This window comes from Betta splendens, chromosome 17 (genome assembly GCF_900634795.4).
Source record: "Betta splendens chromosome 17, fBetSpl5.4, whole genome shotgun sequence".
NCBI lineage: Eukaryota > Metazoa > Chordata > Actinopteri > Anabantiformes > Osphronemidae > Betta > Betta splendens.
Genome location: NC_040897.2, coordinates 15,577,773 through 15,599,341, shown reverse-complemented (window position 1 = coordinate 15,599,341; position 21,569 = coordinate 15,577,773). Strand labels below are relative to the sequence as shown.

At 47.9% G+C, this 21,569-nt stretch overlaps 1 protein-coding gene across 3 annotated transcripts in view; it reads right to left on the bottom strand.

Annotated features, from left to right (window-relative positions):
- Positions 1-21,569, bottom strand: part of LOC114844144 (nuclear receptor coactivator 2-like) — a 32,799-nt gene that overhangs the window by 2,613 nt on the left and 8,617 nt on the right. The window contains exons 1-21 of one of the 3 annotated variants that reach the window (XM_029131256.3): positions 21,224-21,434; positions 13,370-13,480; positions 12,363-12,535; positions 11,179-11,282; positions 10,204-10,381; positions 9,748-9,930; positions 8,821-8,922; positions 8,605-8,745; positions 8,381-8,528; positions 6,606-7,839; positions 4,367-4,592; positions 4,058-4,264; positions 3,665-3,823; positions 3,451-3,553; positions 3,189-3,357; positions 2,510-2,827; positions 1,376-1,435; positions 832-1,303; positions 433-664; positions 211-358; positions 50-124 (exon numbers count right to left, since the gene is read on the bottom strand). In XM_029131256.3, the coding sequence (XP_028987089.1) occupies positions 50-124; positions 211-358; positions 433-664; positions 832-1,303; positions 1,376-1,435; positions 2,510-2,827; positions 3,189-3,357; positions 3,451-3,553; positions 3,665-3,823; positions 4,058-4,264; positions 4,367-4,592; positions 6,606-7,839; positions 8,381-8,528; positions 8,605-8,745; positions 8,821-8,922; positions 9,748-9,930; positions 10,204-10,381; positions 11,179-11,282; positions 12,363-12,535; positions 13,370-13,467 (4,530 nt within the window). In that variant the 5' untranslated portion in view covers positions 13,468-13,480; positions 21,224-21,434. Of the gene's footprint in view, positions 1-49; positions 125-210; positions 359-432; positions 665-831; positions 1,304-1,375; positions 1,436-2,509; positions 2,828-3,188; positions 3,358-3,450; positions 3,554-3,664; positions 3,824-4,057; positions 4,265-4,366; positions 4,593-6,605; positions 7,840-8,380; positions 8,529-8,604; positions 8,746-8,820; positions 8,923-9,747; positions 9,931-10,203; positions 10,382-11,178; positions 11,283-12,362; positions 12,536-13,369; positions 13,481-21,223; positions 21,435-21,569 lie in introns of those variants that run through there. The other 2 variants (XM_029131258.3, XM_029131257.3) reach the window with 2 other exon arrangements.

The following is a 21,569-nucleotide window of genomic DNA, read 5'->3' as shown; positions in this document are numbered from 1 at the left end:
TACATTAGCTCACGGACGGTCACAGGAAACGTGTGCATCGCGTACTTACTGAACTGGCATCGCCATCCTGTGTCAGCATGTCAATACCTGCCAGCTGCTCCAGGATTAGGCTGCTGTTGCTCACCTGTGTGAGGAAAAACACAGACAGTTTGAAAAAAGCCTGGTTACATGGAATCTGAGCTCATTCACAGACAGGCGTGCGTTTCCTACCTGCTCTGAGCTCATGGGGGTCATTTGTCCTGGGAGCTGGTTCATGTTGCTGCCGCTGCTGCTCATCACTCCCAGATTCATGGTGCTGCTGCTGTGGTACATTCCTCCATTGGGCTGTGTGGAGTACTGGCTCTGCTGGGGGTACACACTGAGACAAGGACCGGCCGGTCAGAGGGCGCGCTCGGCGTTCCCCGCATCCACACTGACAACCAAAGGCTTTACCTGTTGCTGGTGGAGATGCTGGCAGGCTGAGGCCATCCGTTGAGGTCGCTGGGGGGCTGGTAGCCGGGAGGCCCCCCGTGGCTCAGACCCTGGGCCTGGGTCTGCGGCTGGCCCGGAGCCTGCTGCAGCATGGGGCTCTGACCCTGGCCCATCCTGGGGGATAACAGAGGGCTCTGTGGGGTGGTGGCCCCGCACGAAAACCCGGGATCCTGATGCTGCTGTTGGCTCATTCCTGCAGATTGAAATGGAGAGAAGGTCACGGTACAGAAGGAGCAGCGTGGCAGGCACACATGTATAAAGAGTAGACATGAAACAGCCAATCAACGAACGGATGACTAACTTTGATCACAACCACTCCCACACAGGACACTGAGACACTGCGTCGCTCTGATCATATACCTGCACTGCCATACTGGAAGGCACTGTGCTGTAATGGTGGACTCATTACCCCACCGTACTGCCCGCCCACATTTCCCATCATGCCCTGGCTAGCCAGATGATGGCTGGGGGATAGAGGGGAGGAGAAGGGGCTGCAGGATCCGGGATGAGGAGGTGGAGGAGGAGAGGGCAGGCCGGTACCGTAGCTGGAGGCTGGGTAGGGGAACTGCTGCGGGTTGCCCTGTGGGAGCCGCAGGTTGGAGGCGCCCATGGGCATGGGCGTGGGGGCGGCGCCCCCGCTGGGCATGCTCATGCCCTGCGTGCGCATCATCATGGCGCGCTGCTGGTGCACGTGCTGCTGATGCTGCTGCTGCTGATGCTGTTGCTGCTGATGCTGCTGATGCTGATGCTGATGCTGCTGTTGGCGTTGGCGTAGGTGGTTGCTGAGGTACTCGCGCTGACGCTGGGCCAGCATCTGGGCGTTGACGGTTCCCTGCAAGAGGAAACAACGGTGTTAACGGGTGAGGGGGGTAAAACAGAGACACCCACACGTTCACACACTGACCTGGTTTGGTACATTAGACCTGAGAGGTAGATTCATCTGGTTCACCATTGGCTGGCGGTTCTGAAAAGGGAACAGGCAGAGAACACGTGTTAGAGGGTCCGATTTGCCCACTATCACATCAGCTTCCCTTTGTTTTCACATTAAATAATTTTACACCTCTGTTGTGATCATATTCTCTGTTGACAGACTCTCAGCACTTTTCACATGCTGAGATAACACCTAAAACAGCCAGAGGGCCTTCATGTGGGGCATGGGTGAGAGTGTGAGCATCTGTAAGCAGTGACTAATGTATGGATGCGTAACCAGCAGAGGAGCAGAGCAGAACCAAGACATCCAGATGTGCACAAAGGCAGAATGTGGGTCCAACACTGCTGCTGGGAGGTCCACAAACCCCCGCTGGTAGAACACACATGCACATGCTGCTCAACCACCAGGTGGCAGTTTAGAGCCACAAATAACCAGACGCTTCAAGAAAACCTCAAAAAGGACCAGTGAACCGTTTTTAGAAAGGCCCAAACTAAAAACTGGACATAGAACGAAAGTAGGACTGAAATAAGATGGGACATGAGCTTTAAGAAGCTGCTCTTCACAGCCGCTCACACGTGGTCCAGTTTCTGCTCGTACGCAGTCATAATGTACCTGTGTGCGTGAAACGTTTGGGAGCAGAGAACAGTTGGTGACGACAGAAAGCTCAACGCGTTCGTCTCGTTTGGTTCAGACTCGTTGAACCCTGTTTGTGTCACTGTTTGCTCTGTTGCATCACATACAGAGAAAAAGGACGCGCTGGTTCTGTAGCTACTACACATGCTGGGAATATGGTCTTTTTCATGGTAATGAGCGCTGGCACTTCAACAAGGAAGGAACAATGGAAAGTGTCAGCATCCATTATTCAATATTATCAAACAGACTATTTGTTTAATGGCTTTGAAGACCAGTGTCCTGTTGCCACTTACTTCAGAAATTCAGAAATGTTACAGAACGAGAAAGACACTATCACTTCACCCGTCACCCTGCAAATGATTCTTGTTCTGACACTGCTGATTCACAGTCATGACGGAGATGATGACAATCAGACCTACGTACAGTTTTACCAACAGTCTCTGATGTGATGCTGCAGCTTGTGTTGCCACGTACCAGCTGGGCCTGGAGTCTGTGCTGCAGCTGTATTCTTAGGTTGTTGGGCTGAGGTGGAGCTATGGGATGTGGGACCCCGGGCCTCATCCCGGTGGGTCTGGGCCCTGCGCTGCCAGGCATCCGCATCACCGGGGGGTACCCAGCAGGGGGCAGCCTCTGCGGCCCCATGTGCCTGCCTATGGAGGGGCCGTGGAAGGCGCCGTCAGGAGGCATGCCGCCGTAACCCGGCTGGCCGCTGTAGTGCTGGCTGTACTGGGGAGGCTTCATGCCCACTGGGTCCGAGGAGCCCATGTACTGGTCCTGGTCTGAGGGAGGAGCCTGCGTGTTAAGAGCAGAGGGCAAATCATTAAAAGTCGGTGCTGTTACTCTGCATAACAAGTGCTTCCTCTTGTGTAGGGTGTGAATGTTCAGTATCTGGAGAATTAGTGTTACATCATGTTAAACCCATTTATTAAGTCAGCTGGAGGCCGAGTGGACCGCTGGCTGAATGCTAATGAAGAGCAACACCAACGCTACTTCAGAACAATCTGTTAATTCCTCAGTTTAAAGTGTTGATTGGAGCTGCATGTTTAATGAGGAGGCAAGTTATCCCATACTTTCATAGAATACAATGAGTATGAAGCAAACATCGCTGAAGGCGTAAGACGCTACATAAAGACTCGCTGACGTGTTCTCTGACCTGTCCGGCCAGCGTGGGGATTCCCAGCATCTTGTCGATCTCCTCCAGACCCTCATAGTCCTTCAGCACCGAGCACAGCTGGCTGAGCAGGGCTCCTTCGTCGGCCTGGGCCTCGGACCCCGCGCCACAACATCCCATAGTGTCCTCCTGTGGCATGTTGTACTGTGGCCTGGGAGACACAGTGCAGTACTGCCTCATCAGCCTCCAGCGGTCCAGACAGAGGCATCACACATGTGAAGCCTTAATGAAGGCGTGCTCCTACCTGCTGTGGTTACCATAGTGGTCCATCATCATGCGGTCTGGCCATGGTGCTGTCTGGTTGGGTGGAACTTGTTGGGGATAAGCAGGATTTCCCATTTCCATCTCTGAGAAAGATAATAATAACAATAGTAATAATGATCAGACTCTGATCTGACGACAGCTGGCTGATGTCAGCACGTGAGGAACTGTGTACTAGTGTCTGCTCCTCCTCTCACCGGTGCCCATCATCTGCATGCTGACCATAGCTCTGGACCCGGGCGGGCCTCTCGTGGGCTGCACGGTACTGGGCACCACGCGACCTGGTCCCACCCCCTGACCCATCATGGGCCCTTGTGGAGCCCAGCTCTGCTGCATGGAGCCTCGCATTGGCCCTCCTGAACACAGAAACAACAGGGATTTAACCTTAGAGGTGCATTTAATAAAGGTGTCATACATTTAAACAATTACAATGAAAACAAGTCAGTGCAGTAACAAAATGATCAATTCTCCAAATACACAGCTCAGTTTAGACCTTTTTTTGTGTTGAAGACCTAACTTGACTTTAAAAGTGTGTGCTGTTTTTTCTGCCTTGGTTAAACCCCTAAGAATGATGTGAATATCTGCCTGACCTGGATTTGCCATTGCAGGGTTGGCCATGCTTGTGTGAGCTCCCATCATGCCTTGCTGCTGCTGCTGTAGTAAGGAGTAGGGGCTAATGTTCCTGTGCTGGGGAGGGAAAGGCCTCGTGGGGCTGGGGACCATGCTGCTGTCCACAGACATGGTCCTGGCTGGAGCAGCTCCTCGGCCCGGCTGGCCCATCCTGGCACCGTTGAAGCCTGAGGTTAGATTTATTTATTACTTGTTTAGTCAGATTAGACTCATTTTGTACAGTAATAAACATTTTTAGCAGCAGGAGACAAGAATCATCTGGGACACACCGGCAGGAGGGAAGCCTCGGTGCCGGCTGTGGGGGCTGGTGCTGCTGCTGCTGTTCGTCATCTGCAGGAAGTCGTTGATGTCGCTGGCTTTGTCCACAGAGGGACTTTGCTGCACGGAGGAAGAGGAGGAGGAGGAGGGTCCTCTGGCCGGCGGCTGAGCTGCACACAGCTGCTGCTGCTGGCCACCATTCTGCAGGTCCTCCAGCAGGTCTTCTAGCTCACTGGTCTGAGATACGCAACAGGGAAGAACACAACTCACAGGAGTGTCTACACAAATTCAAGGAGTGAACATCGCTCATCTTACATATGGTCAAAGCCATTAGTGGGTGCACTGCTGAGGACAGCCTTTCCAGCATGGTCCTGCTCTTTAAAGATGCGAAGCACGGAATGTACAAATGACAAAAGAACCAACAAACACCAAATACAGCTCAAGTACAACAGGAGGATCAGAGCGGCCATAAACTATGCACAGAAGGAAAGAAGGAAAAAATATAAGGCCTCTGACTATGTTCTAACTGACTTTCCAATTAGGAAAAGATACAACGACACACACACACACACACACACACACACACACACACACACACACACACACACACACACACACACACACACACACACACACACACACACACACACACACACACACACACACACACACACACACACACACACAGCTGTACGGCTGATAAATAGAGGGGGAGCTAAAAATAACCTGCAAGCACTAATGAGGTCATGTGTGATGTACAGTAAGACATGGTCACAGTTGTGTTTGGCTTGTGTACGTTACACAAACGCACACAGCGAGAACAGCAGGACACACACCAAGGGCATCACTTATAACGAGAAGGTAAAACACATCTCTTTCACCACGTGGAGCTGAGCTTTATTTAGAGGTGGCAGTCGTCCACTCCAGACTCTCAGACTGAAGCACATTCACTTTTAGAGCTAATACTTCTATCACGACTCATACTGATGCTGTTGTGAGTCCAGATGTTTCCAATGAATCAACATTTTGGAAAGACAGATGAGCAGAACTCAATTAGGTGCAGAGTCTGTTGAGCCAAGACTGTTGTTGCCACAAGCAACTGGGTGCATCGTCTGTCATCATATTGAAGAGTCGAAGGCTTGACTGCTTTAAGATGAGACAGAACGTTTGATTGAAGGGCGCTGTTACTGTAAGGAGCATGCTGCATAAACCACGTGGTTTATACAGAAGCTTCTGTATAAACCACAGACGTGCGTGGAGGAATCCCTGTCGAAGCCACCGCTCACAGAATCTGACACAACCTTTGGTTTGACCAAAGAACTATGTGGGAAAAAATGCAACGGCTGAGATGTGTGCACACGCTCACACACCCTCCTGATAATCACTTTACACCGGCACACACACATTTTAAATTATTGCTCTGAATTAATTCTAATCTAATTTCCAATTTAAAGCATTCCATGTTGCCGCTGCATAATGTTTGACTCTGCATAAACCCGTCTACACACACATGCAAGCCTGTTACCCTCCACTTTCATCCTGGCGGCATTGTTTGCTTCTATTCTGGTGAGCTGGACCAACATCAACAGTGTAAGCCTACCCCTGGCTCCATCTCACTCCTCAGGCTTCAAGAATGCTTCTAGGAACAGAGCGGCACAGCTGCTGGTGCTGAGGATGCTGGACCTCTGACACCTGACCAGCCGCCCTCTGCTGCTGCCAGTCGGCTAAACGTTGTGTGTTTTTAGCTGCTGCTCTGGGTCAGTGCTGGACAGAACCATTGCTCAGTTATTAAATAATCAGCCCAGTCAGCATGGTGCTCTTAAGGTTTCAAGCAGCACAGACCACCTCGTGTTTGACACAGCATCAGCTCAGCAGCTTTGTGCTTCTCACTCCAAGGTGTTTATAGGCCTGTTAAATACATACATATGTAAATCTGTTAAGCTGACAGATTACTTCATTATTTCTGTTTACTCTGAAGACAGAGCTGCCATCATGTGTTGCTTAGGCAGCCTGCTCCTCAGGCAAGACAACTCACATACTGTACCAGAACCAATTTTATGCAAACTACAGGATGCAGCCGCAGCAGAGATCTGCTGAAGATCTGCTGCTAAACTGGGCACTGACTAAGAGGACGGAGCCAACACCACAGATCTTCTGTTGATTCGTCTGACAGCTTCATGTGTGGCTTTTCTCTCCAGTTTTTATGTGGCAGTGTTATAAACTGACTACCCTGCTGGTAACATCACTGACCTGGTCGGCCATGTTGAAACCTGAGTCCGGTTTCTCCCTCTTAACACTGGACAGCTTCTGTTCTTCACCAGGTTCCATCTTGATGACTTTATCCAGGATGGTGTTATCATCCCTATCCAGCAGGTAGCGCAGCAACGCATTGTCTTTCTTTTTGGGGCTGCCTGGCTCCTGTTTGGCGCAGAGTTCCCCCAGGGCGGCCACGCTGTCCCCGGCGGCCGACTCAGGACCAGTGGAGTCTTTCCCCGTGGCCTCGGCCGTTATCTTGGCCAGCTCCACAGGCGAGGTGCTGTTCTGCAGCAAGCGGTGAAGTATTTTGTGCTTTTCCTTTAGTGAGGTGGAGTGGTTGTTGTGTCCAGTTCCCCCCACAGGCCCAGCGCCGCTCAGCTGGTCCTTGCAGCTCTGGTCGCCCAGAGACCCGGGAGGTGAGCCTGGATCAGAGGGTTCTAGCTTGGTGGTGAGCAGCTGCAGCAGCTTGGTGTGCCCTTTGGTATTAAGGAGGTGATTTGAACCATCGCCAAACTCATCCAGACCTCCGTTAGCTCCAAAGCTGTCCGGATCATCATCTTTCCCGTCTCCTTGCTCACCCACTTGGTTCTGAGATGACAAGTCTTGATCTTCGAAGGTTCCGAATAAGTCAGCCTCTAAACTGGAACAGTTCTTGGTCAGTTGGCTGCCAGCGCTGCTGCTGTTAAGCGGACTCTTCAGACCAACTGGTTTTGTGTCAGGTGACTCTGGATTGTGCCCCTCCATGAGACCCTGGGAAACCCTGTGGCCCTGGCTGAGCGCCTGAAGTGCACTGAGGGAGTTGAACCCTTGGCTGTTTCCTGTGCTGCTGCAAACTGACCCGGGCGAGTGGAGGCTGGCTGCAGGAGAGTAAGAACCAGATGGGTTATGAGGAAGATGGGGGCTGTCGCTGTTAGCTGCCATACTGGGGCTCTGGCGATGACGAGGAGACAACATGGCCCCCTGGGCCCCTGAGGTGACACTGGGGCTTCTCTGGGCTGAAGGGCTGCCAACCTTGAACGCATGGCTGTTTCCCTGAGGCGTGGGTGCTCGGGCCAAGGCCGCCCCAAAGCCGCGTGCAGGGGTGTTAGCAGCCAGTGGGGAGGGGTGGGTGTTGCTGCTCACACTAGCATCAGGGGAGGGGGAAGGAGCACTCACACTGGTTGGGGTCATTGGGTTAACTAGGCCCTGGCCACCAGCTACGTCTGTGGCGATGCCACCCATGTTCTCCCTGGAAGAGAGGGAACAAACGGTTTGTAAAAAAATAGAATGTAGAAAAAAAATAAATTTCTAAATATAACTCGTGGTCCTATTGATACCTTATCTGTTGTAATATGCAGCAGCCCTTTAATTAATAACAGCTAGGGTTATTAGAGTGAACATAACTGAGGTTAGGGTTAAAATATGGGAAAGTAATGCATCTATGAATGTGTGAAAATCTCTGAAACAGCGAACCCAGCTGAGAACACGAAGCTGGTTCTGAGGCCAAAAGCTGGGTCTCGAACGCGGCTTCAGCACAAAGGTCTCACTGTGCTCACTTCTAGAGTGACACATTTTTACTGTGGAACATGTGGAAGTGGAAAGGCCACGTTCTGGCTATTGAACCCTGGATGCTCTGGGTAACAGTCCTGGCATTGTGTTCTGACCACTGGTCGCTCAGAGAGACGGCAGCAGAACTTTGGTCTAGAATAGGTCTGAATAAAGGGCTCCGAGCAGAAGGTTTTAAGCTTCAAGTGAAGGGGACGTTTAGGAAGACACTTCTTGGCTGGTACCTCTGCAGGATGTGCAGGGACATGTAAAGCTGCGGTTCGTTGGTGACTGGAGATCGGACCAGTTTGCTTTTGGTGTGAGCCGAGACTACGGTGCCGTCTGCCAGGGCAAAGCGGTACATGGGACTGAGTGCGTTGCCGTTCCTCAACACTGGAAGCAGAGGTTATATACAGTGTTATGACAAAGGTAGTAAATGTGATTTAGCAGCTGAAGTTTAGCTAATCACCTTCCTGCTGGTGTTTTTTGGCGAATGAAATCTCGCCGTCATTTTGCAGGTGAAACCTCTGGATGCAGCGTCGAACCAAGTCCTCCCAGCCTGGCTTCATGGACGCCCGCAGTAGACTGGTGTCCAGAGACGTGATCTTCCCTGGACACAGATGACGCTGTTAGTAACAGCAGTCGCGTTCGTTTTTAGGTAATCACAAGCAGAAGCGTCCTCTACCTTGGAGGTCCTGTCGTGTGGTGAAGCTCTCGTACATCGGCATCGCGGGTCTTTCTTTGACAGAAACTCTTCTTGCCACACAGATGAGACAAGACTGGAAATCTGCATGTGTGAAATAATAGGTGGTAAAATAATCCTTCATTAAGTCACCACGTGCCTGAAGGCTATGTCTTCTTATTTCCTTATATATTAAGGCTGATTCAGCTCAGTGTAAGTGGTGTAGACCCACAACCCACAAGGATGAGCAGCTCCGATGAACGGGGAGTGAAAACCATTATTGTAGTTTAGATTTAAAGAAATATAGACTTTTTGTTCTGGATTGCATTCGTCTGCAAAGTTGCACCTAAACTGGAGCCTCCTGCTTCCTACCCTCCAATATTTTTACCTTATAGCTTCAACACCACAACAGCATCAAACAAGACAACACTGACATCAGCCTCAGCACTGATGTCAAGGCTGAGAGTCGGAGTCAAAGCCTCAGCACAAACATCAGTCTTAACCTGCAGCCCCCTGTCTGTCCACCAGACAGCCTCCTTCTGGATGGGAGGACAGATTGGCACAATATCTGGTTGTCAGACAACTAAAATTAGAGCAGCAGACAGATTCTTTCCCCCACTATGTACCGTATGTATGTGTGTGTGTGAGATAAGATAAGATGGGAAGATGACAAAGTGCCACACGCTAATTAGTCTCTCCCTGTGGATGGGAGGAAAAGTAGAGAGAAGCAGTGATGAAAGGAGGACAGGTCACAAGAGACTTGGAGACAGGGGATGGAAAGAGTGATGAGGAACCAGAAAGTTAAGAAAAAGTTGTAAACTTAGAGGAAAAGAATAGAATGTCAAGAATGCAGCAGTGGAAGGGAAGAAAACTAAGCAGTCGGACTCCAAAGATGCAGCGAACGCTTGAGAAGCAATCAGTAAAGTCTACCTTCGCCTTCTTCTTTGATGGACTTGGGCTCGGAGACGGCGAAGCACTGCATGGTCTCGTACTTCTGCTTCTCCTGCTGCTCTGAGGGCGGCTGGGCTTCACCGTCCACATGCGGGTTGACCAGCATGCGGCAGTTGAAGGTGTGGCTGCTCCTGTGGGATGAATCACTGCTCTGATGATTGACTGAAAGACAAAGAAGGACAAATGAACACGTGTTCAACACATCTTCGAATACTGATAGTTGATAACTAGAAAAGAGCCAGTTCAGTCTTTAACGCTTTGTCAATGGAAGGTAAATCATTAGTGCTGCTTAATTAAGCAGGCAGAAACACTTTGTTGCTCTAAGGTGACTCATCTCAGGCTGCAGGGTAAAACAAACACGGCGGCGCTGTGTGACTGTGTTGACCAAGGTGGAGGTTCACACAGGAGCACACGCTGGCCTGCTGCGGTTCTTACCCAGGCTCTTGGGCAGAAGGTTCTTGATGAACTCGGCGTGGTCTCCTACGTGCAGCACGCTGTAGACGCTGGTGTTCATCAGCTCCTCCTGGTGGTAGCGCAGGTACTGGCTGACATTCTCCGAGACAAAGACGATGTTGCCCTCCAGGTTGACCACAAAGAAGAAACCGTCCAGAGCCTGACGGGAAAGAAGACTTGTTTAAACGGACAAGAGGGGAGCAAATATCTAATTACAGGAAGGAAGACCCTGGGGAAAAGGAAACGAAGCAGGCATAAGGAAGGAAAGAATGACAGGCAAACGTTGAACAGAAAGGAAGACGAGAAGGCGACAAAGTAAAACGTGGAACAGAGTAATGTTAATTAAAACCCAACTGAACTTTGCACCTAACACTGATTAGTGTCAGCAGGAGCCAACGATGAATCTGAAGCTCTCCAGAGTGGCTCTGACTAAGTGCTAAAAAGATTAGAACTGAAAGCATTTTGTAATTATGATGATGATGATGATGATGGTATAGTTATTGTGAATTATTTAAACAATAATAAAACAAATGGGATCAATGTTATATAATGAGAGTGCAGCTTTACAGTTTCTGAGATAATGAGTGAGAGGTGTCTGTTAGGAGCCACCACTGTGGAACACACCACAACACATCTTCCTTTTTCCTAACACACCAGTCAGAGCTGTGGCTGATGGAAACTAAATATAACCCGTGCTTGTGTGTGTGGCCTCGCTCCTCCTCTTCTATTCTAATCTGGCTTTCACTAAGGTATTTATGCCTCATTAGGTCCCATGTTATACGTCAGCATCCATCCGTGCACACAGGCACTCAACTGGGCCTCGCTGGCCACAGGAACCCGTATCCGAGTCAGAAAGAGTGGAAATGGGCTGATGGAAGCGAAAACCCTCCACAGCCGCTCACATTACAGAAAATGATGTCAGTGAAGATCAGTTCCAGGTCACTGGTGTCCACCTACCTCCAGCATCATGGGCCCAAGAGTGTCTTTATCAATGACCCCCTGTCCCGTGGAGGAGACGTCAGCCTTCTGCACCTCCTCAGCATCAGCCACTGGAGCTTTCTCTGCATTAGACATGAAGGCAGGAGCTTAGATGCTGCTGAAGACTCAGGCTTTAGACTGCACAACTATTTGATAGATAAGTAAAACTGCATTCAACATGACAAAAGATCAGCTCCAACGTCAATGCATTCAGATACGTGATGTGGTAAATGACTACATTTGACACAAATAAGATTTGTTTTCTTGGAAATGAAACTGAGAAGATTCTGAGAGTCACAGACGCGTTGTTTTTATCAGGATGCTGCCTTCAGGGAAACACACACCCACTCACTCATTTTCTTATTTCACATACACAAGGACCTTTCAGCGGCTACATTTATGGGCTTGTTGATCCCTCACATACCCCAACGTATGTACCCTGTGAAGCAGCATGGGGTCAGTGTGAAGGCCAGGGGTTCACAGAGAGCAGGTGTCACCTGCAGCAGTGGCCAGTGTTCACTCTGCTCCCTGGCTGCACCACTGCACTGTTAAGCCTCCCATGGCCCCATTAGGCCACATAGCTGACATTCCTGTTATGGGACCAGAGTCATCAGCCCTTAAACCCTGTCACTGCAGAGCTGAGAGGCTGTTATGTAGGTGGGTGTGTGTTAAAGCAGCAGGACACAATTAAATCAATAAAATAACGTGTTTGCTTTGTATGAATGTGAGGAGAGACGACATAGAGGTGGAGACTTTATATGGATGCCTGTTTATTATGTTAGAGCAGTGTCACAATCACCAGGGGGACGATTAATGAACTTATGGTAAATACTGTACAAGGAACAAGTCTCCACCACATACACATGCGTTTAGTTTTAGCTGGGAGACATCAGGTTTTCTCTTTATATATGTAATACTAGGGCAGCTGGACCACAGGGCGCTCTGTCAAACTGCGTGTGTCGCTTATTCAGCTGTTGTTTTCAGACACAAACAGTGCAACGGCACGTGGACAACAAGTGGTGAAGAGCAAAGAGGACGGAGGATGATGCGGAGAGAGAGGAATGAAAAGAAAGAAAGAATGTGGCCAGCTGATTCACAAACAGTGTGCTGCACAGACGGCCTGCATTCAGATTGTATTAACCAGAAGCAAACCAAAGCCTCACCCTGCTCCTTGATCTGCCTGATCTGCTTCACCGTCTCTTTGAGGATGGCGCATTTGTCTGGTTTGGCGTTGAGGTCGTCCATGTCGTTGATGTTGGCAAAGATCAGCTCTGCAAGCTCCTCGATATACTTGTTCTCCTGCTCCCGGTTCCTCCTCTCAGTGCTCCGTTTAGGGCTGGAGGACAGGGAGGGAAAGGACAGCATGTCTGAATAAAGTACTGATCAAATATACACAGAATGATGAGGGCAAACATATACTGATAGCTGCTATTTTGTTAAACAGCATGTGTGTATTCTCTGTTTGCCCCTAATGAAGGCGACGACCAGCCAGTGTGTGTTTAGGCCGTGGTGCGTTTAGGGGAGCGTGTTAATTCCTGCATCTAGATTCCTTGCGCTCATTTGAGTTCAGTTTGAGTCATTTTGTTCGTTTGCTTCCTTTCCACTGAGACGACCTCACTACACAGGAGCTGCGCCACCATCGTCCTCCCTCTGACCTCAGCGCATACACCTCATTACATTGTCAACCTTCATACATCCTCCCCGACAATGAAAACAAAACACTTGTTAGCTCTTATATAAACTGGCGCCTGTAAAAATGCTCCGGCAGCACTTTTCCCCCATCGACCTGCGAGAGCCTTGACTCATTTCACCCACTCACTCCTTGTCCTTTCTCTGTCTCTGTCCCAGAACAATACAATACAACTTTTTTATATTTTATTAAAATTAAAAAATCCACTGCTGCAGATCTACTGAATGAAACAACACTGGTGGTAACAAGGTGTCTCTTTTCTTTTTATGCCACAGAGAAAATCAGGAAGGTTCGAACACTAGTCCGTTATCCAACACGCGTGTACATCAGCGGAGCTCGGCTGCAGCACGCTGGCATAGAGCTGCTGACTGTGTGCATGTAATTAGATGAAAATAAAAAATTAAACTAGACTGAACGTAATATCAAACGCCCAGCAACGAGGGTTTTATGCAGCACTGGACCGCGGGGGGAGGTCTGCACCTGGGCCCCAGCAGCTCGGACGGACAGTCCTTCCTCTTCAGAGCGTCTCCCCCTCGAGGGGGCTCCGGCGTGTTCGCCCCTCCACTACTCATCTTCATCAGATATCAGCACCTAAAGTCAGAACAAGATGGAAAAGAAGGAGCATTTAGGTGAAGACGGTTAGAAAATGAATGAGGTCACATGTATCATTCCATACATTACAGGGAGAAGAACTAACATGCTGATGATGAGAAGCACAGAACCTGTTTGAATGGTGCATAATCAAACAGGGAGTTTGCTCATGACTCATGAACACAATGTACCATTGTCATGGGGCTGCAGGCAACATGTAGGAGGCCCAGTGGGAATTACAGTAGGTGTCAATAATTATTTCAGTTAGAAATAGCTAATTCATGGAGGCATCCACACTGTTCTCATCAACATTTCTGGCAGTTAGCTTGAAGTCTTCTACAGAAGTCATAATGTTGACGGCCAAACTGTCTGGAGCACGCTTTAAAAAAAGAAACGATGGAGATCAAATGAAACAGAATAGAATAGAATAGAAAGTCACCACAGGCTGCTGCACCTTCCACCGTTTCCTACATGCTACACTGTTTGTCTCAGTAGGAACAGAACACGGTTTAGAAGTAACCTCCTCTGGCGTAGACTTTGCTAATGTTCTACTTGACACAGTTTTACCTGCTCTTAAGATAGAATCACAGCTGTGATGTTTCCCTTAACACGAAAAAAACAGTAAAAACAGGAAAGTAGAAGAATTTAATGGGAAATGAAATGAGTTGAAGCATGTTTGTTGCAGAAAGTTAAGTCTTTGACACGTTTTCATGCAAAACGCTGATCAGCACAGGCTAAAAAGAAACTAATAAGAACTTACAAATGGAAAGAAAAGAAAACAAAGAGGTTTGACAGCAGGAACAGGATGAGATAAAATGGCCAGATCTCTGCTTTGATTCTGTCTCCTGGTGCTGCTCAGTGAGCTTTGTTGGGTTTCATAAACTCTCCATACACTTGATTTTTCTTGTTGAGTGTCTGAAGGAGTCTTGTTGGTATTTGTTGCTATAAATAAACTGAACTGATAAACCAGCCTAATTAGGATGCGTACAAGCATGTTCCACTGGAGCAGAGACTTAGTGTGAAGTTGTACTCAATAGCAAAAAATGAGTGAAAGTACTCTTTATTTACTCTGAATCAGTTGTGCGGTTGGAAAAGGCTACTTTGGGAAAAGATCTTTGAAAACGTGAAGACATAATCTTGTTTAACTGCTATGACATAATTCACCATATTGCTTTTCCCAGCTAAGCTCGTTACTGAGCAGAGTTTTCTGAAGGGAATTAAAAGTAAACTCACAGATTATCTTCTAATGGGATTACAGAGTAAAGGATGCTCTGCTTTTAAATGCAGCAAATCTTGACTTATGTGCACAGGCAGACAGTGATGAGGCAGAGTCCTGCAGAGAGATGCAGTGTGTGTCAGGGCCTTCAGTGGGCAACGCATCACCTGACTGTTACATAACCGCCCGACTGTGGGGCTGATAGCGAGCAGATGAAGGCAGGAACGAGGGATGAGGGAAAGTGAGAACAGCACAGAAGGAGATGAGAAGGGAACAAAGAAAAGCCTGGAAGAAAGCGAAAGGAAAATGTGAAAGGACAAGGATGGAAAAGATGAGCGATGGGTTTGTTGTTCCTAAAAAAACAAACATTTTTTCACACAGAGTGTTCAAAACAATTCACACGGACCAGGGATGACAGGAGGAAGAAAATGGGAGGAGGGGCATCTGTTGCTCTGAATAACCAGGCCTCAGGAAGAGGAGAATATGGCCTAATTACACCAAGAGGAGAAGAAAGCAGAGGAGGAGGAGGAGGAGGGGGAGGAGGGGACGAGGCCAGGAAAATGTGGTCCTGCCAACTGTTGTCTTCGCTGCTATGGTTCCCATAATGCTAGAAGGGCCCTTGTTATTCTGCTGTTATCACCAGTCAGATAGTTAGCAACACATCTCGCTGTGCCAGTTTGTTAGCCATGCTAGCAATGTCTGACACTGGGTGAGCGCTTTCCACAGCACTCACTGATCTACACGCCATCACAGCATGAAGAGCCTCAGCCTGTCAGCACTGTGAATCTATGGGTCACACATGCATTTCTCTTCTCACTTTGTCTTTAAGGCTTTTCACTTGATATATCAATATTTTCAAAATTTTATTGAAATTTTATTTCAAAAGATCTGTTGGTTACTGCTGCTACTATAAACACTCAGAAACAAGCTTTTACTAGTCATTGTGCCTTTAAATGTCCGCTTGTAGCCGAGTATCTGTTGGTTCTGTTTGTATCTGCTATAAGCGATATTTTAAAATCATTGTGGTGCACAGCAGGTTATTAGCATTAACTGGATCACTAAAGTCAATGTTTGCAGTAAACACACACACACACACACACACACACACACACACACACACACACACACACACACACACACACACACACACACACACACACACACACACACACACACACACACACACACACACACACACACACACACACACACAATGAATTAACACTAATGTAGCCTGCGACAAAAAGCCTTTGCCCCATTCAGGCCAATACTAATGCAATCAGAGGAGCCAAGAGGTTCACAAAGTGAAGCCATGTAAAAACAATTTGAGTTGGAGAGAAGAGACGAGGCCAGAGGGTCAAACCATCCATTAAGGAATTAAAGCTGAGGACTGATCACGGTCTGCCTGAGTGGACTCCGTCTCCAATGGAAACTCCCAGCCTCTTTGTTTGGGCTTTGGGAGAAAAGCCTTTTACAGGTGCGCTGCTGTTTCTTACAGTACGTTTGCTGGTTGAAGAAGCAAATGTACATGAAGCATTTTCACGTTGTTCCATTTTAAGAAAACAATCGTTACTTTTAAAAACACTTCCAACAATGATGTCTCTAGAATAACACACGTTAAATAGAACCATTGTTTAGTAATCACATCTCTAAAACACTGAGGACAGAAGTCTCAGGCTTTAATGAGAGCTTAAACAGAAATGATTCCTGTAACATTGAAAATGCACCCATGTTCAATAAAGTCCTAATCCACCCTCATGCCTGCATTCACTGCGCTGAACGCTGGCTTTCATATGGGTTCAGGTGTGTTCTCCTTTATGCAACTACAAACGGTCTTTCTGGTCTGTTCAGCTTTCAAGGAACATCCCAGTGGTTGCTACTTCCTGGTGTTTTACCAGTGGGTGTCAGATTACAGCCAGATGGACGTGCAGGTCAGGCACTAATGATAATATCCAGCAGCCTGTATGAGAGTAATTATGAGTGGCAGGTTAAAAATACAAACATTTGAATGTGCCTGCTACTTTGTGTAAAGCCAGCACCTTGTATGAGTTATGTTGTACCATTCCTGACCAAGCATGAGGAATAGTAATAAATGCCACAAGTAAGAGGTTGAAAAAGAAAGTAGAGAGAAGCTGTAAACAAAGTCCAAATAATAAGAGCTGGAACAAAATTCAATGAATGGAAATGGTTTGACTGCTGAACAAACGTTGGGGAAGATGTGAGAATCACTATTTGCATGAGAGTTCACTCTGACAAAATGATAGTCGTCATGGAAGTAAGACACACTATGGGTGGTAATTAAGTCATGAGTCATCCTCTGGACTTCTGATGCAACTTTGACACACAGCGCAATCTTACGCAATGATTGACAGCACAAAATTTGCAGCAACAATGGAAAACGTCCATCACTATACGTTATGTCATAAACCTTTACAGCCTGGTTCTGTTTACAAAAAGGAGAAAATAAATTGTTAATACAGAATTATATAATAGTGCCAAACAATCTGCATATTAAAGCACTGATATAAGTGATAAGGACATATTTATTGACGCTATTGGGAGGAAGCAAAAACAGCCATTTTGAGTTTTCCACATGGTCCAGATATCGGCCTTTAATCAGAAACACTGGGCCAAATCAAAGATAACGCTGATCTCTTAAAGGATGTAAACAGGACAGCGGCGCCTCAGGGGTGGAGCCCTCCTCCCTTCAGTGTCTAAGCTTCTGTCAAGGCTGCAATCTAAGCCTGCGGACCGTGCTGTCCGCCACAAACATAAAGTAGATTTAATACCCCACTGTAGCTGGATTAAGAACATGGGCTTCTCTCACACCGAGGGGCCAACAACATATGCCTGATGGCCGCGTTTGTGCGTCCCTGTACGTTGTCAATAAGTCCAATCTCTGTACATCTCTGTCATTTGCTTCCATGGTGATGCTGCGCTGAGCCAGTGGCTTTATGGTGGGTGGCTTAGAGTCTGTTGACAAGCAGCTTGTGTTGATGTAGCGAGCTTTACACTGCATGTGTGAAATATCACACACTGCAGCATCTATGAGTTGGCAACCAGAGACGCGCTTGACCTTGACGAGTTGGTGAAATCGGACCAATTCCTGCTCCAAAAACTATAGTGATGTTCTAATTACGCCGACAATCAAACAAGGCTTGATTCACAAAAAGCCGCTGTGACGTGGACGTGGTTGGACAGCGGCGGCCACGAAGGCGATTAGCTGGTTTGGTGACACAGACCAGTGTGTTGTGTGTTATTATGGTCAACCAGACCCCAGGTTTACGCCACCCTCAGCACTGTGCAGGTTCCTCTCCCTATTCACCACAGCCTCCAGCTTCTTATCACAATAACCATGTATGCTACTCACCACGTTTACTCAGCGGGCTTGATCTCCTTTACTAAACTACAGAACATACATCTTTAAAGCGTGTGCCCAGTCCTCCAAAGACGAACTTTAGGTCTGAAGCCATGGGCTCTAGACTTATTAATCTTCACAACCAAAGGAGAGATTATTGAAGCTTAGATATTTCATTGCCTGCTTATATCGAGCCCTAATTTAGAGCGTAATTGGAAATTTGCCCTAATATGGGTTTAACATCAAAGTACTAGATGTAGCAACAATGTACAGTAGCTCTGGTAATGTCACAACTGCATTGGCACCAACCATTGATGTCCAGTTTAAAGACCATGATTGATCGTCTGATCATTTCTCTGAACGTATAGTATCAGGTCCAGGCCGTGTTGTGTGAACAGCTGCCCTCTCTTGCCACCTGGCAGCTCGGAGCACTTTTACTGAATTGTTGTCAAATTTTCCATGGACTCCTGACACTGATGTGCTGAAGTGAAGACAAACGTCTTTCTGTGTGCTGAGAAGTGAGTCCCCGTAAAATTCAAGATGTGCACATTGACCAGCTTCAACCAGAGCTTTGTATTGGCCACACACACACACACACACACACACACACACACACACACACACACACACACACACACACACACACACACACACACACACACACACACACACACACACACACACAAGCCCAATTACAACAAAGCGTGCTATAAAAGGGCTAATCTTTTAGGACTTTCATTAATCGTTGCTGATCAGCTAGTGTGCAGCTCTGCATGTGAGGCTCCATGTAATGCGATACAGCTGATCGATTATAGAGCGGAATCAATCACATCGAACCCTCCAGCCTGGATGCTAACTCACTCATGCGTAAGCGCATATGCTCCATATGCTCAGTTCGCTTGGGCTGTGCACTAGTTTACACATGCCGAGCTACAGTAGCACTCATTCACATTCAACACACAAACTCTGGAGCCTTGAATCAAAGGTAAACACAGAGACGAGTTAAACTAGAACAATGCAACAACTGATACATCACAGCACATATGCACCAGGGTGCAGCAAGGACAACTGAGAGAACTGTGTCCCAAATCTGTCCAGTGATCAAACCTACGGACTCCTAAATGTGCCAAATACACGAATGCGCAGAAAAGTAGGGACCAGGATGTGAGGTTTGTACAGACAGAGAGAACAGTGAGGGTGGGTGAGGGGCAGGGAGGCACTTTGTTTATTGTTAGGAACACTTGGGCTCCATTTCCCTGCAGGCGTGAAGCAGTTGTTGGGGCAGTTACAGTTCTGATAGGACTTCCTTCAGGTGCACATCAACTTGCTTGAGCCTTCACCCATTTGGTAACTAACCCCGTGTTGGACCTACAGTCTGTGGGAGGTGCCATTCAGCCCAAACTAATATAAACCCGGTACCCGGTACAGATGCTGAACACAACTGGATCTGACCTTAAATCAGACCCAGGCTGCAGCAGCAGGCTGCAAGGAGCTCCGATGCAGGACACCAGCGGACAAACATTAGCATTAGCAAGATGCAAATGCTGTGACAGCATGAGCAGAGGGTGAAGCAGCACCTTCATCCAAATAGATAATAAGTCAACAGCGATGCCGATCAAAGGATCCCTGCCCATTTATGCACCGCTGGCATAGCTTGGATACTGTCATTACACCTTTCACTGAGACAAAGAGGAGATTTAGTGTGAACATCCAGCTTGCATTCCAGACGTGATCGCTCTGACTCCAAACTGCATTGATGTTTTTGACTTTGTTAATGACTAAAATCCTGCCTTCGAGCTCAGTCTTGCTACGTGACATTTAAAAGCAAAAACAAAGCAAAGGTATTGTGAAGGCTCAACAGAAGAAAGGAGAGCGCGGGCACGTCGAGGGGTGGCAGTAGGTTCAGACATGTCTGTGACAACAGCCAGAGAGGATCAACACAGCAGATCCTAGACACCAGAGATTACACCTAAAACGAATGACTTCAGAAGGACAGAGTTACTGACGCTAACAGAGGCCAGTCTGGACACGACCCGAGGACTTTGACTCCACTTGTGGTTCTGTGTATTTTCTTTTTTGAAGCGTTGCTCTTGGAGATTACTCTTATCTCTCTCAGACCTCAGGCTCTCGGTTTCCGTCTTGTTCGTTGCTTTCAGGGGGAATAAAATGCGTTTTAGCAACAGGTTGCTACTGAGACTCCATGTTCTTTGTAAATGTTAGACATTCAGCCGTGGACGGCGACGCAGCCGATGGCCGATAAATGAGCAGATAGCACGAATCACAGACACCAGACAAAATGAAAGCAAAAAGACTTGATACTGGAGGAGTTCACACTGTTCTACCAGGTTGGAGGTCAAACTCCACCTTCAACGCGCTGATTGACTTATCTGCAGTGGGACATGGAGCTGGTGTCAGCGTGAAAACAACATTTAGACATGGCCGACATTCAACAGGGGCGTCCGTGTGCGTATGGAAGGCTTCCTACGTTGTGTAGCCGCAGTACAATGGCTGCTCTGCAAGTGTCACATTCTACTGGTACTAATAATATAAACGGTCAGAAGACTCCGATCTCAGATCCACTTTGCCTTGTTTGTTTGCTCCAGATTCTCTGTGCTCTTTGAGCCACTCAGAGCAAACCTGCCGTCTGAATGTGTGCTAACAACCGTTGTTAGTGAGGCTGAGCAAACAGCTGGTTAGACCTCAGGTGACAGGGCAGCAAGGGGTGCTGACTCGGCACTCTGTGTGTGTGTGTGTGTGTGTGTGTGTGTGTGTGTGTGTATGTGTTTGTGTGTGTGTGTGTGTGTGTGTGTGTGTGTGCGTCCACTCAAAACCACCTCACCAGCACACGCACAGTCAAAACCACAATAATACACGACAGCTCAAAGTCCACATCTGACTAAGACAGTTGTGCACAGTGTCAAAGTGAAACCTCAGTGTTTGGTGAGTTCATTAACAGTCTGTTTACTAGAAAACAACCAAAATACAAACTGCAGCTCATAAACACCAACAGACTCACAGGTCCTCAAACGTGACTAATGCCGTTTAGGGCTTGTTTACATTAGTAAACACGTCTCTGTTTCAAACCGTCATCAGCTGAGACGTAAAACAATGTTTTCATCTGCTGAAAAGAAATCAATTCTCAGGTCAACACACTGGGATCGCCACTTACCTCTGCTTTGTTGGAACCAGTCCATAACCAGCTCAGAGCCGAACCACCATCCCATGCCGGCCGGGCAGACATACAGGTTTTCACACTTCACACACAGTCACGCGGCCGCTCACACACACACACACATGTAGCTTCTCCTCTGTGACAGCACCTCCGTCACTGTGTGTCATCAGTGGCTAATGACAGCTGACAAACTACGTGCTACAAATCCCTCTCTCGCTCGCCCGCTCGCGCTCAGGCCCCTCCCCCCCTTCATCCAGCCTCACACACTCCTCCCTGTCTCCTCCCACAACACACACTAACACACACTCTTCCCTCCCGTTGGCCGATGAGCAGGAAAAAAAAA